Source organism: Peromyscus californicus, unplaced genomic scaffold (assembly GCF_007827085.1).
Source record: "Peromyscus californicus insignis strain IS unplaced genomic scaffold, ASM782708v3 Scaffold_8__1_contigs__length_139910024, whole genome shotgun sequence".
Lineage (NCBI taxonomy): Eukaryota > Metazoa > Chordata > Mammalia > Rodentia > Cricetidae > Peromyscus > Peromyscus californicus.
Window position 1 is genome coordinate 71,932,289 of NW_026294606.1, and position 18,651 is coordinate 71,950,939.

General features: G+C 45.0%; 1 protein-coding gene across 3 annotated transcripts in view; it reads right to left on the bottom strand.

Moving 5' to 3' along the window:
- Nucleotides 1–18,651, bottom strand: part of Pip4k2a (phosphatidylinositol-5-phosphate 4-kinase type 2 alpha) — a 175,431-nt gene that overhangs the window by 43,128 nt on the left and 113,652 nt on the right. For 2 of the 3 annotated variants that reach the window (XM_052727236.1, XM_052727238.1), the window contains one exon: nucleotides 8,391–8,543. The exons of the other annotated variant lie outside the window; for it this stretch is intronic. In XM_052727236.1, coding sequence (XP_052583196.1) covers nucleotides 8,391–8,543 — 153 coding nt within the window. The remainder of the gene's footprint in view (nucleotides 1–8,390; nucleotides 8,544–18,651) is intronic. 3 annotated transcript variants of the gene reach the window in all.

The window sequence follows — 18,651 nt, forward strand, 5'->3', positions numbered from 1 at the left end:
CTCAGGAAGAGCAGGAAGCCCTCTTAATCACTGAGCCACCACACCCACCCACCCACCCACACACCCACCCACCCACCCACACACCCACCCACACCAGAGAGTTGAGAAGGAGTAGCAGGAGGAGGAGGGGAGGGAGGGAGAGAGAGAGACTTTTAGAATAAACAACTAAATAAACAAAAGTTTCCTTGAGTTCCTGGCTTGGGATAACAAACAGCCTGTCCACCAATACAATTTATTTTGGCTTTAAATGCTTTTGGAGTATAGAAACAGAACAAAAGGACAACTACATTTAATTATATAAAAAAAAAAAAAAAAACGAAGCTCTTTCCCGCCTCCCCCCCCCCCCCCCCCCCCCCCGCCCCCCCCATGGTGCTGGGCTACAGCCTAGAGCCTTGTGCATGCTAGGCAAGTGCTCCACCACTAGGCTGCAGCCCCAGCATTCTAGCTTTTCTTAAGCTCAGGAAAGTCAGGCTTAAAAGGAATCAATATTCCTCTGGTGTGTTATGTGTGGCTCAAGGCAATTCTTCCCCATGCAGTGTAGTTGAAGACAAAAGGCTGGGCCCCTGGTTTATAGCAGGTCTTAGAGCTGTGGTGATACACAGGATGTGCACATCAAATGCTGAGGCTCCTCATTCTCTGTGCAATACTAAAACAAGAAGAACCCACATAGAGCATCCCCATTAAAAGTGGAAGAACTCTGGCTCGGGGTACAGTGCGTGGCGGGGCACTTGCCTGATGCCCTAGTTTCCACCTCCAGATCGGCAAGAAAGAAGAGAGAAGGAAGAGAAGGAGCAAGAGGAGGAAGCAGGGAGTTTGTGAAAGATCCCATGAAGTGCTTTCTATAATCAGTGGTGTTTATTGACAAGGACAAGTGGAACTGGCGGCCCTAATGGGAAGCTTGGCTGGTGCTTGGTCCTCTGGGCCTTGAGTGACTACAACTGAGGACAGGGGGCAAAAAAACCTGCAGCAGACGTACCCAGAAGCAGTTGCAGTGCTGGTACCCCTGAAGAGGGGGTAAGGTAGGGAGGGCATTGGACAGAACCCCACACAGAGAATTCAATGATGGAGAAGGGGCCTCAGGACCCCTATTCTCAGCTGCAACCCTTGAAGGGAGCTAACAAAGCCCTGGTAGGGGAGTCCCTGTCTCCTCCTCCGCCAGTGACAAACTTTGGAAGCAGTTTCCCTAAATCAAGTCCCAAGGCTTTCTAGAGAGTAAGCAGAAGCAAGCTCGGAGAGACCATCAGACACACACAGGAAAGCTAGTGTGTCGGCACAGAGGGAGAAGCGATGTACAGGTGCCCTCAGGGATGGCCCTGCCACTCTGCTCTGGTCATGTTTTCCCACCACAGCTCCCTCTGGGTCTACATCACCCAACAGGGCATCCAGCTGTGCGGGGGCTTCAGGGGTCATCTCAAAGGTGCCCCACCAGGTTGCTGAAACACAAGGCTAGATGGTGGTGCGATTTTTCTCTCTGTCCGGACAATCTTGCCTCTCTCCTCTGTCCCACATGACACTGATCCCCAGTCAACACTGACCCCCAAGTCCGGGTCTGCACTGGTTTTGGTTAGTCACTGCTTAAGCCAGCAGACTGGAGGGTCAGGAAACTCAGGTCTCAGGGACTGCGAGGGCTGGCCTACCAACAGTGCACCACAAACATCTTAAACATCAGATGTTTTAAAGAAACAAAGAGACCTGGAGGAGTAGCTCACACCCCCAATCCCAGCAAATCAGGTGGCTGGGAGTGGCCAACGCTGGACTGCCATATGCTTAAAGCCAGCCTGAGTTACACAGTGAGATGTGTATGTCTCCAAAATCCAAGACAAAAAGAATAAGCATGTAACAAAAAGCTGATGTGTTCCACCACTGAGCTACATCCTCAGCCTCATTTCTGCATGCCTTTCCTACACTGCTTAGCAAAAGAGCTGATAAGTAACCAACATTTGTAAGACCCGAGAGTGTTAGAGCCGACAGAGAGTCGAAGAAAAGTATATTTACAAAAGCATTATTTCCCCAAATATACAAAAGAGAAAATCAAACAGAAGACTCAGGTTTGCTCTGTATAATACGACTTCTCCGCTGATCTGAGGCAGGATGCTGTCCTTAGCAGAGTGGCCTAAAGAAGACAAGGTCAGCACTGGAACTGGACCTCCTCAGGCCTGGTGGTTTAAACCTCCATCAATCTGCATCAGCACCACCTGCTACCGGAACCACGCCTCCTAGTGGACTAAAAGAGTCAATGACCAAATAGCACACGATTTCAAGGGTGGGATGTAAGAAGTTAAGGATAAGAATGGTACTTAACTATCTTAATCAATCACTTATATAGTACTATATAGTACTTATTCACCAGACACAGTCCTGAGCATGTTACAACTATGAATTTACCTAATTAGCACAATTCGTAACATTGTTTTATTAATTTATTTGTGTATTTAGGTGGGTGTATATGTTTGTGTAGGTTAGAAGGCATCTTGGGGGAGCCAGTCTTCTCCTTCCATCATGTGGCTCCCAGGAATCGAACTCAGGTTGGCAGGACTGGTAGCCGATGCCTTTCCCTGCTGAGCCATCTTACTAGCCCTAATGAGCCAAGTCTTGAACGAAAGGTACTGCTATCCCAATTTAATAGACTAACAAGTAGGTGCTGAGGTAAGTAAGTCACCCAAGGTCTCATCACTGGTTAGGACAAAGGCAGTGTGTGGAGGTGGCTGGCTGAGTCAAATTCCCATCCTGCACACCCTCCCCCACCTCACACTGGTGAGGGGTGGCTGGTCAGAAAACACCACCAGGAAGAGTGTTAGGGACAGTGTTAGGGACGGGGTAAGAACAAAGTAAAATGACATCCATGGGAATGCCTCAGCCAAACCCATTGTTTTGTATGCTAGCTTAAAAATGTTCATTAAGCAGAGATAGAAGCATATGAGTTCTGAGCATACCAGAACAGAATGAAAATGACACCCTGTGTCCTGGCTGGTTTTAGGTCAACCTGACACAAGCTAGAGTCATCTGAAAGGAGGGAACCTCATGGAGAAAATGCCTCCATGAGACCCAGCTGTAGGGCATTTTCTTAATTAGTGATGGATGGGGGAGGGCCCATTGTGGGTGGTACCATCCCTGGGCTGGTGGTCCTGGTTCTATAAGAAAGCAGGCTGAGCAAGCCATTAGGAGCAAGACAGTAAGCAGCACCCCTCCACGGCCTCTGCATCAGCTCCTGCCTCCAGGATCCCGCCTTGTTTGAGTCCTGTCCTGACTTCCTTCAATGATGAACAGTGCTGTGGACGTGTAAGCCAAATAACCCCTTTCTTCCTCAGTTTTCTTTGGTTATGGTGTTTCATCACAGCAACAGAAATCCTAACTAAGAGAAGTTGGTACGAGGCAGTGGGGTATTGCTGTGATGGACCTGATCATGTTGTTTTGGGAAACATTGTAGAAGGACTTTGGAACTTAGGGCTTTAAAAAAAATAAATAAATAAATAAATGTTGGGAGCTCAGTGAGCTGGTCTGTAGGAGCTTGGAAGGTAAGAACTTTGAGAGCAGTTCAAACAATGGAGGCCCAGCTTGTGAAGTTCAGAGGGATGTTTAAAGACTCTAATGGGGCCATTTGTTATTGTGAATTAAGATGCTGAGGTCTGGTTAACTAGTGCTGAAGAATTAGCCATGGTTAACAAGAGACCAGCAACCGTGAAGTGAAATCTTGGCGTAACTGGGACAATTGATACTGGCTAGCTGGAGCTGAGAAATTAGTGGTGACTGAGAAGCGACCAGCATCAGTGAGGTGAAATCTTCTAGAAAGTGTTTCCTCAGGGTCAGCATACAGAAGCTGTGTTCTAGAACTAGCCGAGGTTGTGTCTCAAGCTGGCAGCTGAACCTTGGTAGTGTAAGAGTCACCCAGGTGGTACTGGTTTTGAAGGCATGAAGGGGTCATGAAGAACAGCTGAGGCGTGGCACTGGGCGAGGCCAGGAGAGGCCATTGGTGGAGGTGCAGCCTCAGTAGCAGCTGAAGGCCCAGACTGAAGGGCTCATGCAAAGAAGTTGAGGCTTGGCACCATGAAGAGAACCTGTGAGAAGCTATTGGTGAAAGTGCAGCCCAGCTGCTGCAAAAGACCCCAGAATTTTGGAGATGCCAGTACCATGGGATGACCACCAAGAACAGTAGCAGCAGTGGAGTGGAGCCAGTTGGAAAAAAGACAAACTGTGTGTGCTGCAGAGGACGGAGCCAGAGAAGTGACCCAAGCCCTGGAGGAGCCCAGATCATGAGTGAATCCCAGACACTGGATGTTGAGTTATCCACAGATCATGAGTGAATCCCAGACACTGGATGCTGAGTTATCCACAGATCATGAGTGAATCCCAGGCATTGAATGCTGAGTTACCCACAGATCATGAGTGAATCCCAGACACTGGATGTTGAGTTATCCACAGATCATGAGTGAATCCCAGACACTGGATGCTGAGTTATCCACACTCCTGGAGTTTGGTTTTGGTTTTGCTCTAATTTGATTGTGACTATGTACTGGTTCTTCCCTCTTGAAGTAAGAAAGTATTCAATTTATTTTTTATTATACAGGAGTTCACAATTGAGACAAAGAATTTTTAAAGAGATCTTTAAGTTTTAAAGGAGACTTCAGAATTTCAAAGAGACTGAATTTTAAAGTGTTTGAATTTGTGAAAACTGTGGGACCTGTAAAGTTTGTAAAATGTTACGTTGTGATGTTTATTAATGTATCATCTTGGGGAAGAACAAGAAAGGAAAGGCTGTATCTTAACAGTGCTGTGTTTGTGTGTCAAGTTGACAAGGGGTCAACTGTCCTGGCTAGTTTTATGTCAAGTTGACACAAGCTGGAGTCATCTAAAAGGAGGGAACCTCAATTGAGAAAATGCCTTGTCTTAGGGTTTTTATTGCTGTGAAGAGACACCATGACCATGGCAATTCTTACAAAGAAAACATTTCATTAGGGTGGCTCGCTTACAGTTCAGAGGTTCAGTCCATTATCATGATGGGAGCATGGCAGCATGCAGGCAGATGTGGTGCTGGAGCTGAGAGTCCTACATCTTGCAGGCAACAGGAAGTCAACTGAGACATTGGGTGGTATCCTGAGCATAGGAAACCTTAAAACCTGCTGCACAGTGACACACTTTCTCCAAGAAAGCCATACTCACTCCAACAAAGCCATACCTCCTGATAGTGCTATTCCCTATGAAGAAAGATTATGGGGGCCAATTACAAACTACCACATGTCTCCATAAAATGCAGCTGGCAGGCATTTTCTTAATTGGTGGGAGAGGCCCCAGCCACTGTGGGTGGTGCTCTCTCTGGGCTGGTGGTCCTGGTTCATCATTGCAATAGAAACCCTAACTAAGACACTTTGCAAAGACACCCCTAGAACTACAGACAGGATGCTGCCCACATGGTATCATACAATGACATCAAGGTCTGGTACCCACCACATTATCTTCACCAAAGTTTTGTGGTAGACATAAAGGGCAGCAGGATATTTTTTTGAAGCCAGCCTGGTAGAGGGCAAGGTGGCCAGTATGCACAAGCATGCTCACTGAGTGTAATGTATATGTTGGTGTGCTTCCAACAGCTACCTTGGTGATTCTTTTATAGAAAGTTCGTGACATTCTTGTGTGTACCGCTGCTGCTGTAAAGATGCCATGTTTAGGGTCTTGTGTCCACACTGTGGGTAACTCCTTATAAAACAACCCTGTCATATCCTGTGTCAAGGTCAGCTCTACTTCTTAGCCACGGATTTAAATATGTTCAGACAGCTGCACAGATGACTCACTCAGGATGCTTGTCTTAGGGTTTCTATTGCTTTGAAGAAAACACCATGACCAAAAAGCAAGTTAGGACAGGATTTATTTGGCTTATACTTCTAGATCATAGTCCATCACTGAAGGAAGTCAAGGGCAGGAACTCAAGAAGAGAAGGAACCTGGAGGTAGGAGCTGATGCAGAGGCCATGGAGGAGTGTTGCTTACTGGCTTGCTACATGTGGCTTCGCTCAGCCTACTTTCTGACAGAACCCAGGAGCACAATGGGTTGGGCCCGCCCCCATCAATCACTGATTAAGAAAACACCTTACAGCTGGATCTCCTGGAGGCATTTCCTCGACTGAGGCTCCTTCCTCTCTGACTTTAGCTTGTGCCAAGTTGACACACAAAACCAGTGAATACAATGCCCTCTGGCTACCAGGTAGCTCAGCTCAAAGTGGTGGCCCTCAAGGTAGCAAGTGTTCTCCTAAAATGCTCTGAGGAACTGATCAGTAAGTTTTAGGCTAGGCTGCAAATAGATTCTTTTCTTTTTACCCACCCTTTCTACTTTCTTTGCTTTTTAAATTTAAAGTCTTTATTTCTCTGAAGGTGACTTCCAATCTTTTCTGGAACATGGTCATGGGTAAGTGCCCAACTGAATGAGTTCATGAAATGGAACATAGATGAGAGATCTGAGCTCACAGACTGCATAAGCAGCCAGTTCATAACTAGCAAAGGTCTACGCCATCTGACTCCAATTTAGTGTTCTGTAAGTGAACTGTATTAATAATGGTGGTTCTCAGTGATGAGGTGCTTTCAATTTTATCTAAAGCATACAGGGTCTAAGATGGGAAGAAAACACAGATGTTGGCTAAATGTAACTTTCCTGAATAAAGGGCATACCGAAAAATTAGTTTTGCAGTAGTACAAAAAGAAATCTTAGTACTGTGAGTGATCCTGAAGTATGTCAGCAACTGTCTTGATGCCCAATGTGATTACGTAACACTGGGGATCTATTCAACTTGTGTGTTAGGTCCCATCAAGTACTCCCAGGAAAACACCTTGTGTTGGTTAGTTCTATTATCAACTCAACATAACCTAAAGTCACTGGGAAGAGAGAATTTCAATGAGGAAGGAGATTGGTCTTGTGAGCATCTCTATGGGGGATTGTCTTGATTGTTAACTGACCTAGCTCACTGTGGGCGGGACCATTCCCCAGGCAGAGGGACCTGAACTACAGAAGAATGAAAGGGGCTGGGTGAGTGAGCAAGTGGCAAGCATGCCTTTAGTTCTCTCTAGTCTTGACTGTGGCTATTATATGACCAGCTGCTTTGAGTTCCTGCCTTAACTACTCCCAGTGCCAGTCCATTCCCAGGAACTAGAAGACAAACTCTTTCCTCCTCTAAGTTGCTGCTGGTTAGGGTGTTTTATAATAGCACCTACATGGAACTAGAACACATCTCAACCTGAGATTCTGTAACACTGAGGGATTCAGTCTGAGCCCAGGCTTGTCAAGAAGGTCTATTTGCTATTAGAAGAATATATTCTCACCAGTCATAAGACACCATTCTGCTTTGAGTGGTTCCAAGACAAGAGAAGCATAAAGAGAATGCACGCATGTGACATCCAATTCCAGAAAGAGGAAGCATATGAAACTGTAATGAGCTGGAATTCAGGTGGTTCAAAGCCAGTGTCTTTGCCCTCATAGGGATTAGCTGGGTACTTCAAAATTTCTTTAATAATGGGCAACAGTGTAAGCATGGCAGAACAAACTTCACAGTCGATTGCTGTTATCAAAGATGTATTAGATGTTAAATGAACTTAAAGGCAGACTAATGACTTCAGAAAACACGTTAGAAGCAGTCACAAGGTTCCAGAAACAGAATGCAGTGCAAAGGTTTTATAGGCTTCACTGCAAGTGAAATGTGATCGATCACATTTGCAAGGACTGGAAGAACAGCAATTGCTAAGATACAATCCACCACATTAGGGCACAGAGCATGACCCAAAGTAACACTTTAAACAAGTCATTTCAAAGCTCACAAATCTGAGGGCTGCCTTGGAAAGAGAGGCTGACACTTGACAATTGTGCCTAAACTCTTCGTAAATCCTAATCTAATGCACCCGGGGCTCACAGAACTTTCCTTTGAACGCTCTCTGTGAGAGCCAGTTTTTACTGCTAAGAGGGAGAATTTTCTACATAGTCCAACTGGGCAAAGGGTGGGTCCTGGGCAGGAAGAGCCAGAGGAAGAGCAGCACAGGACTCAGTGTAAACAGACACAGACTCGGAGGGTAACACCTAACCTCTGCCACAAAGGGAATCCTCTGAAATGCTGCTAGATCTTTGGGGAAGCCATTTTTACCATGGTGATCACTGAGAGCATCATTAGATTAAATTTATTTTAAATAATTTTGATTACGATTATGTAAATAGTGAGGACAAGCATTCTCATGAAATCAGAAATCAAGGTCAGAAACCAGGCTAGTCACTCTGGAACACCAGGCTAGAAGAGACTTTTTATGTCAAACGGTCTCATTTACATTTGCCCGAGTATACTTTAGAAGTTCGACTTTGGTGACACTTGCGGCGTGAATGTAAACCTGCTCCAAGATTCGATAAAGACAAGAGGAAGTTACCTGATGGTACTTCTTGAGAATGTTGTGCATCTCTGCCACGTCCTCGCTGGTAATGGTCTTGATGACGTATCTTTTGTCATAGGATGTGTGAAACCGAGCCCCACTTCGTGCCTGGGAGTCATTGGGAAGGGGTGCACTTCTGGTCAAGGAATTCTTCCCGGTCAGATGAGAGAAGAGGAGGGAAGAGAACCGGTTAAAGGTGGCTCTTTGAGTCTGAATCATTTGTCGTCATAGCAAGAACATTTGCGTCCGGAATAAACTGGTAAGTCGCTGGCATTATTTTACAATTCTAGTAACTCAATTGCAAGTCTCTTAAATGCAATGGAAACAGCTAGGTAAGCACTATGATTTGATTGTTCTTAAAGGAAAAAGTGCTGGGCATGGTGGTACAGAGCAATCAGGAGCGTGGCAACAAGTTCTAGGCTATCCTGAGTTTTTGTTATTATTTCGTTTTTTAGAAAGGCTCTATATAGCTGTCCCGGAACTCTCTTGGTAGACCAGGCTGACCTTGAATCCACGGGGATCCACCTGCCTCAGCCTCAGCTGGGATCAAAGGCATGTACAACCATGCCTGGTTTGAGGCTAACCTAGAACTCTCTATGTAGATCAGACCTACATAGGTCAGTCTGATCTACATAGCAAGTTATAGGCTATCCATGGCTACATGATAACACCTTGTCTCAAAACAAACAAAAAATAAAAAAGCAAGTCATATCTAGAACTGTAGAGTTATTTATTTGCCTTGTTCTTTTCAGAGTTGGACAAGAGCTCAAAATTTTCTTCTGAATAGAATGAGGTTGCAGTCACAAAAGGAAACTGCACAGACATGGAGCATCCCTTTACAGTGCAGGCCACCAGGATCCTGCACATTCAGGTAGATCCTATGCAATGACATCGTTTCATAGAAGACAAGGCTGAGAGAGGTTTAGTAACAGAGTCAAGAGTCAAGATCATACAGCCAGGAATGAAGAACCAGAATTTCAGCTTATGTGGCTGGCCCCGAACCTAGGTTCTCAACTAGTAAACTAGCAAAGTATTTAACTAATCAACTGCAGCCTGTGGGAGAGAATGGAGTGTGGACAAGTGTATTCCACAACTCATCAGAAGACTCTGGCTTAGTACAGCCTCCACCCTCTGCAGGAAGTGTTGAGCATTCTTGAGGGTGCGTAGGGAAGGTATATACAAAGCAATGTACCCCAGAATGGGGTTCAGAATGTCCACCCGACAGCTAAGGCCTACAACTCTTCTCTCAAAGATTTCCATCAGTGTCTCCCTTCTTTGATTTGCCAAGAAAGTCCCCCTGCTTGCCTCTTCCCCTCCCCCACTGGTCATGAGACTAGTGGCATTAGTGAACTCCTGCATCTGAGGCAGTCTGGCCTTCATCACTGCTAATTGTACGCCTGAGTTATGACATCATTCCCTTCCAGGCCTTGCTTGCTGGCCATGTGCACAGGGATTCAAAGGCAAAGTTGCCTTCCTCCTTCAGTTTCCTCCCTAAACAAGGCATCCATAGGAATCGGCAGACCAAACACAATTCCAGGGAATACAGGTGACTTTGGAGAGGCAGGCAGCATCAGGGTACCATGGATTTTCAGTCAAAGGGACTCTCTGCCTTATCTATTCAGGTCACTATAATTTTCTCATTTCCAGGTGAAATACAGCAGGACTGAGCCATCCACAACAGGACAGAAGCTGGAGGAGGGAAATGGCCCATCAGCTTATCTTGACTTCCCAGGATGCACCTGGAGTCATCAGCTCTGAAGTAAGCAAGCACACACACCTGCCAAGTACAGAGGCAAGACTGCCAATTAATTATATCTGCTTTTCTTAGCTTATCAGAAAAAATAAGTCAATTTAATTCCACCAGGACTTTAAGTATCAAGATTTGGCAGTGTTAAATTATTCTTAAGACAACTGGAATTCATCAGGTAGGTAGAACATAATGGAAGGATTTTTCAGGATGAAAATGGAACATTAGCAATAGTTTAACTCTGAGTTAATATTTTTGTTGTTAAAACAACAACAACAAACCTCCTTTATACTACTTCCTGCTTAGAATAAAAAGGAAGAAAGTCAAAGTGAGTGTCCCTTTTGTGGGTAAATGCTAGCAAAAAAGTTATGTATTGCTAATGGTCTTATTTTTTCCCCTCCCAAACATTAATATGCAAAAGGGCATTTACTGCCAATAAGGACTATAGATACTGCTAAAATTGCCTTCAGACATAAAATCAAAGCAAGAACAATCGACCTAGACAGGAGGAAGAGGAAGTGGAAACGGGAGAACTCTGTGGGAGTGGGAACAGTGACAGACACTTGTTCTCAGCCAGGAAGGGTTACCACCGAACAGACACAACTTGGTGAAGAAAGCATTTATTTTGGCTCATGATTTCAGGAGGCTCACAGCTCATAGCTACTTGCTCCCATGAACTTTACAGACCACTGTGGCAGGAATATGGGGAGATTGGCTGTTCTTATGATATCAGATCAGAGAGTATGGGCATACCTCTGGGTCTGTCCAAATTTTATTCTACCTGGGCTACCAGGTCACTCAATGGTGCTGTTCAATCTCAAGATGTGTCTTTCCCTTTAGTTACTGCCTCACATATCAATTATTTCATGGAAATATCCCTTCATACTCACCCAGGAGTGCCAACCACTAGCCCTGGGCATCTTTCAATCCATTACATTGACAAAATAAGCCATCTCAAGTTCCATAGCTCTAGGAAAGTAATTCATCCTCTCGGGAACCAGTGGAGGAAAACACAATCAAAAGCTGATCAGTCAATGCTGCTCAAGCTTGATGAACAGCCAACTTAGAGACTATGTGGAACTGTAGACTCTTGACTCCCCAGGCTGGTGTCAGGACATCCTATGCTGATGGAGGTGGTTTATGGGCCACCTGTAATAATTGAGGGGCTCCTGAGTGATGGTTGTGTTTAATCCGTGCAGTATGTGAAGAGCATATTTAGGATGCAGTAACACATATTTGCACTAACCCCCTGTTCATTCTATTCCCTCCAACTCTAAGCTAAGTTAAAATGGGAAGCTATATTCATTCACCACAGTAGTTAATGACATCGAGCATGGACCAGGCTGCATGTGTTTATAAGTGTTAAAACTGCAGTAATAAAACAGTGTAAGAACTTAGGTCTGACTGTGCCGCATGCTAGAATCTCTTCCCTTCAGTTTCAAAGACATTATTATAAAAACCCTTTACTTCATACTTTGCATTAGGATACTGACCATGTTTTAATCTTGGCATATACAAATCTTATAAATTCTAATCTTGATTCTGCCTCAACTCACTTCGTTAGTAGTGCCATGAATGTTTCCAACTTTGAGACTATGAAAACAGTTCCTTAAGGCTCTCAGTTTCCAAACGATCGCTGAAGCTAGGGACCCTTTGCCAAAATTTGGAATGTGCCTGTCACATTAACATAAAATGTATTAATCAAATCTAGTGAAAGTCTCATCTAACAGACAACTGGAAACTCAGGAGAGTTAACCTGACTGTATACCCAGCGCCTGCTCTTGGGGACGGCTGCAAGCCCTAGAGAAGTCCAGCTCAGGATTTCAAATTTTCTCACAACATTCCCATGAGGTACATTTTCCCACTTGAAGATAAAAAACTGGTACACAACGGAGTCAGGCAACGTGTCTCAGGTTCCTGCCTAAAACTTCCCTTGGGGAAACTCAACAGTGTACCTGACAGCCAAAGCTAAACTATGGCCCTTACAAAACATAACTAGATTTTTTTTACAGCCTTTGTTTGAGGTAGACATGGCCTGGAGAGATGGTTCTGCATTAAATGACCTTAATGGTCACTGGCTGCTCTTCCAGAGGACCTACATGGTGACTTAAGACTATGTATAACTCCAGTCCCAAGGAACCCAATGCTCTCTTCTGGATCCACAAGCATTGCCCACACAAACATACATTCAGACAAAACACCTCTACAAATAAAAATAAAGGTTAAAAAATAATGCAAACTTGAGTTTCTGGGCAATGCAGTGTAATGTTGAAGGTGAGGGTCAGGTGCTTAGAATGTTCCCTCATTCATACGCCTGGCCACTCCTCAGCCTTTGCCTAGGTCATCTAACCTCTGAGTCTTTCTGGTCTGTAAAGTGAAGGGCAACAGGACAGAAGACAGAGCTCAGTTAGCTAAATCTCTACCTCAGATCTTTTATAACTCAATAAGCAAACCTCTACATTTCCTGGGCTGAGACGGCTCAGTGGATCAAACCCTTGCTGCACAAGCCTGAGTATGGGAATTGACATGCTCGTAATCCAGCTGCTTAGAGGCAGAGCCACGAGGTTTCTACAACAAGCTGGCTAGCGAGACTAGCTGACTAACTAGTTTCAGCCAGAGACCCTGCCTCAGTAATTAAAGTGGAAAGTGACTGAGGAAGACAGACATCAAGCTCTAGTTTCCACCATACATGAACCCCAACACACATACACCCACACACAGGCCTACACACAGGCATGCACACCAAAACAAAAACCCAACCCAAACCAAAATACATTTTCCTCTAAGACATGGCTCTTTGCTTAAGCAAAGGCTGGGGGTCCAGACCTTAGAAGAACTCAAAGCACGTTTCCCAAGTAGATTCTAGTCAGGAGACCGTAAGGCCACCATAGTCTTGGAGTGATGATGGTTTAGGACATCTAGACCAAGACTTAAGAGAAGACAAGAATTCATAAGGCCAAAAACTACACTTCCCAGGTTCCAGATGTGTTCAGGACAGTATCAGCATCAGCACCTAAGGGAAGGACTCTGTTCAAAGCTGGTGTTCTAATGAAATGGAATATGGACCATCTCGGACTCCTTGTTCTTGCAAAGGAAAAATGAATGCCAGCACTGTACAGGATGCTTGGACAGGAGGGAGGCCAGGAAGGCTTGTGGCAAAGAGCCTAGGGCTGGCCTACAGGTGCTCTGAGGGCACCTTCTCACAGTAAAAAGCATCAGAGTCAGAAGCAGCTTTCAAGACTGTTCCAACACCCTCAACTTAGAGATAAGAAAACAGACCCAGAGGATGCCAGCAAAGGCTCGTCTGAGTTCTTGGGAACACACCCAGATGGTAGAGCATGCACGAGGCCTCAGGCTCCAGAGTGTGGCAGGCATTTCAATGGGATAGTTCATATTGATTTTTCCATGGTGACAAACACCTTCTAATACCAATTTAGAGTGTGAGCCAGCTGGCACAAAAGTCAAGCTTGCCCCTATGTTTCCAATTTTGCCAAGTCAAGTATGTGGAAAATATCAGTAACAGCCGTAGTGCTGAAGTCATCCAGAGTACTTTATGCATATTTTTATTAACCTGTGGACAAAGTCTTGCTTCATTCAGAGGGAGGTCTTTGCTGAACTGACCTGCAGGGGGCAGGAGCAGGAGCTGTCTTCTCTCCAGACCAGAGCGGATGCACTCGTGTGACTGGGGAACAAACTTTCCGGCACCTGGGAGCTAACTTATGCAGGGTGAGGATGGGGCTGGAGGACTCGCAGGTTTTAGTGTTTCCTACAAGTGCTGTGGGCTGTAGTGTCAATCCAACCCTAGGACTGACTTCTTCACGTGTTTCTGGTTCTGTGGCCCACTCTATCATGTCTATCTTAATTCACATAGACGGAGGACTGTTGGGGAATTTAATTCTCCTTCCATCACTGACTTCTATCTGTCGCACTCTGTCTTTGCTGAAAAGCACATAGGCTTCCCTGGTAGAAAATACCAAGAGAGGAATCTTTTTTTGCACTGGGAATACATCCAGGACTTGTAGCTTACACTCCACAATACTAAGTTCAGAAGAGACATGGAGGAAGAAGATGGAGTAAATAAGGAAGGCCAACAGAAGTGTTATTTAAAAAAAAAATCTTATTTTAATTAGCTGATGAAAAAAGAAAAACCATTTCAGATCAGATCCAATCAAGGCTGAAAAGTGCCACTTTAGGGGTTGGTTTAATCTTCATTTTCTCCTTTTCCAAAGTAAAACACTTCTCAGGAATCTTATCCACTCATCTGTCCTTAGGGAAAGGTCAGACAAAACTACCCATAGAAACCCACCCTAGGTTTGGAGAGATCTGCTCCTTTAAAAACCCAAATTCCTTGCTTTGGACAAGTTTGGACAGTTATTCGTTCTGAAATACAGTTGACATCATTTGAATTCTAAATCCAGGGTTCTGCACAGACCAGTTCAGAAGTGACAGGGAACGATCTGCTATAGCCCTTCCTACACCAAGTTTCTACCAGAGAATCCAAACCACTTCAGGGAGCAGCTTCAAGCTGAAAATCCCCAGCTGTTGGGAGACACTTCTGGACACAGCATGGCCATCACCATTTTAATCAGAGCAGCTGTGACTTCCAAACAAGATGTTGACAAGATGAGCTGTGGATGCTCCTGCCTGGAAAGCAGTGTGTGTGGGGGGATCATAGACCCTTAGCAGAGATCCCAGGCACTTGTTCCCTCCTGCATCCCTCTCCCAGCTGTAGTCTTGCTGTACTTGGGAAGGGGACTACAAGGGGACTTCATTCCTGCGGCTTTGGGCAGCTGTTACCCAGCTGGGGTGGGGCTTTTCAGGGGAACCCATGCTCCTGGAGTGGATCTAGTAAACCCGGTGCTTGGCCACGCTGGCCTCGGGCTTGGGAACTGCTGCTTCGGTTTGTTGTGGGAAAATCATTTACTCCCACCTCTCCAGGAACGCTGACACAACACTCCCCCACACGCTTCTCCTTCTGTCCTTGGCCTCTGCTTACAGCTCAGCATTTTCTCCAACTAATGGCTAAAGATGGGGCAGGACAAAAGGAATCTGCAATAAAAACCAATGCAATAACAATCACAGCCCAACAGCAATGGCCCCCACCCCTGTGGCAGACCCATTTATCTGCAGAGAAACACAGATGGACTAAATGGTCTCCACGCTTCCTACTTCCTTTTATAATTATTAATCAGGATTAACTAGTACTGTTAATTCCCAGAGATTTGGGAAATGGCCAATGATTTACTATTAGTTTATGAAATAAAAACAAATGTAAATCAACTATAAAGCATACTATGTTCATTGGCTATAGCTTTTCTTCTATACGTTTGACAATTTCTTATAAACTGTATCGTTCTTTAAAAGTTGTCCTAAGTAGATAAAATGTTCTTCTAACTTGTCCCAAGAAAAGGGCAGACAAAAATCAATATTGAGAAAAAGTCTCAAATTAAAGCTAATTTCAAACTGAGTTTATTTTCAAAAAGAAATCAATTTTATTTGTATGTGTATGCCTGCATGTGAATGTGTATATGCATGTGTGCATACACGTATGTAGGCCAGAAGTTAATACTGGATGTCTGGGTCTTTTTTTTTTTTCTTGAGAGACAGTCTTTCATTGAGCCTGGAGCTCACCAATTCAGCTAGGCTGGCTGGCCAGCTGGCCCCCAGAACCTTCCTATGTCTTCCTCTCCAGCCCTTGGATTACTGGAGTATGTTGTTACGTGGGTGCCCAGGATCTGAACTCTGGTCCTCGTGTCTTCACGGCAAACACTGCAACTGCTGAGCCACACCTCCTGTGCCCCTAAACCTTTTTGGTTTTTATGTAAACATATAATTTCCTTGTGCATGTATGTGTGTGATCCTGTGTAAGAGTCTGAGGATCACTTGTAATTGTTCTCTTCCATCATGTGGGTTTTGGGAATTGAACATAGATCACCAGGCTTGGCACCAGGTGCCTTTATCCACTGAGCCCTCCTGTCAGCCCCTAAATATTCCTTTTCAGTAGTTTTACTTAGATACAACTCACAGATCAGACCATTAACCTAAAGCACAGAACTCAGAAGGTTTGGTGTTTACACAGCCATGCGGCTCCAGTCACGTCCTTTTCAGAGGATTTTTAGTGGTCTGTAGCCATTTCCACTTTTCTGTCTCTCATCTGAGAACTTCTTGTCATGGTAGATTTGCCTGTTCTGGACATTTCACACAGTACAAAGGTGTTGCAATTGTCCCACACATTTTTTTCCAATGCTTAGAAATGCAGGTATCACTGCATGAGGCCACTGACTGCACAGTTCTGTAAGCTGCAGACCCATGCTGACTCAGGTTGAGCAAGGGGATACTATAGGTGACCGCTGCTCATTTCAGTGCCTAGCCATGATTGCAGGGGACACATCTCAGGTGCCAGATGTTGCTTCTAAGGCTGCTCCTGGGCTTGTTGGGGAGCTAAGGGTAAAATGGACACTTGGACTCAAATTGAAGTTCTAAGACAAAGCTGATTGTGCTGTGTAGATAAGACTCCTTAATGATCTCCTCCCTTTTCAAACCAATCATACGATTTGGTCTGTAAGCTCGTTTTTCCATAGACACGTTTCTGATCTTGTGATATCGGATATCCTGTCCCAACCTCAACAGCTGTGTTTGAAGCTCCGGTTCTCCAGCAGCCCTCAACAGGAAATAAAGCAAGATAATGAGCGAAGTTCCCTCTTCAATGGCTTTCTTGCATTTATAATTGGAAATTTACTATCCTTTCCCTTCAGAAAAGGATTAAAGGTGCTGGCCTTCCCACCCTCCTCCTCTAACAGGGGGCACTGAAGATGTTTACTTCCACAGTGGGAGGTCCAGGATTAGTGGAGCCTCAGAAGGAAGAGAAATCATAAAGGTCAATTTCATTAGCTCATTCCAATCACCAATCCTTTACAGTTCTCATAAAACACCCTGCTTCAGTAACTGCTACTTCCCCCAGCACCTTTTTAAAAAATCCCAAGCATTTCCACACTTAATTCTCTTGACCTAACATCATATTTGCATATATTTTTGTAGCTTTCCTCATTACTTGTAGCGTACACATTTTAGTAAAAGTCACATGTGAAGCAAGGTGACTCAGTGGTAAAGGTGCTTGCCACCACCAAGCCTGACCGATGACCTGAGCTGGATCCCCAGGATCCACATGGTGGAATAAAGAACTGTAAGTTGTCCTCTGACTTCCATTGTGTGCTGTGGCACCTCAGCGCACGCACGCGCACGCACACACACAATAAATAAATGTCCAATTTTAAAAGTCACACATGAAACGTTTTTTAATGTTACTCAAAAGGAAGGACACTTTAAAAATCAATCCTGCCAAGCTCAAATGTGGGAAAGCCTAGGAGAATCTCTCAATATGATGTACAAGAACCTGTACTAGTTACATTTTCGGTCACTGTGACCAAAACACCTGACAGAAACAACTTAAGCAGGAAGGGGTTTGTTTGGGTTCGTGGCTTAGGAGTGCTGGGTCTGTGGTGGCTGGGTCACTTGGGACATCATGCGGGACATCGTGGCAGCGGGGGGAGAGCGGTGGGGGATGTGACAGACAGGAAGCAGAGAGTGAAGCTGGGACAAGCTCTACTCCAGTGACCTACTTCTGCCAGAGCCCCCACCTCATGCAGGTTCACAGCCTCCCAGACAGCAGCACCGCCGACTGGGACAAGCACTCAAAACATGAGCCAGGGTGGGAGTGGGGGGGGCGGGATGGGGGGCATTCCAGCTTCAAAGCCCACCAGGACTTAAGCAAAGTCCGTACTCGGATGACTTAGTAAAGGATTCTTGAGCTCTGCTGAGAGAATCTGGAAAGTGCCTTATCCTCCCATTTCACAGATTAAAAGCCGAGACCCACCATGGCGGGTCATGAAATCAGTCACTGAAGACCCAAGGTTCATCCAGATCTACCAATTCCCAGGAAATGTTCTTTCCCCAATGAAGGCTACCTGTTTCATTGACCTGAGGCCTGAAAACCAATCTCAATCCTGCTGACAGCTCAGGATTATGACTACATACCTCAAATCACATAGCCCAGGAGGGAAGTGTGATCATGGCCCAGAAAGGTGATATTCTGGGTTCACCTTGGACATATGAGAGCAAGTACAGGTGAGGTGGCCTTCTGACATCGTCAGACAGCTGAAGACCAACATGCTAGCTTGAACACCATCAAGGAGTCATTAAAGGCGTACTGTGTTCAAAGCCCTGGGTTCAGCTCTTAGGGAGTTTCAAAGAAAGTCTGAGCTGGGATCCTAAACACAGATTGGCTTTCACTTTAAAAGGGAGCAAAACACATTTAAAGCTTATCAATAATAAAACAACTATCAGAATAGAGAAAGACAGCAATCTAACGAACCGGAGAGTGGAAGTGCAGGAGCTTCACAGAGCATTATGAGAACAGCATTTAAACTCTCAGGGTGGCACTTGACTTTGGAGACAGAAATACCAGACACCAGTCCCCAAGGCTTATGAAAAGCAAACACTGTGTTTACCTCG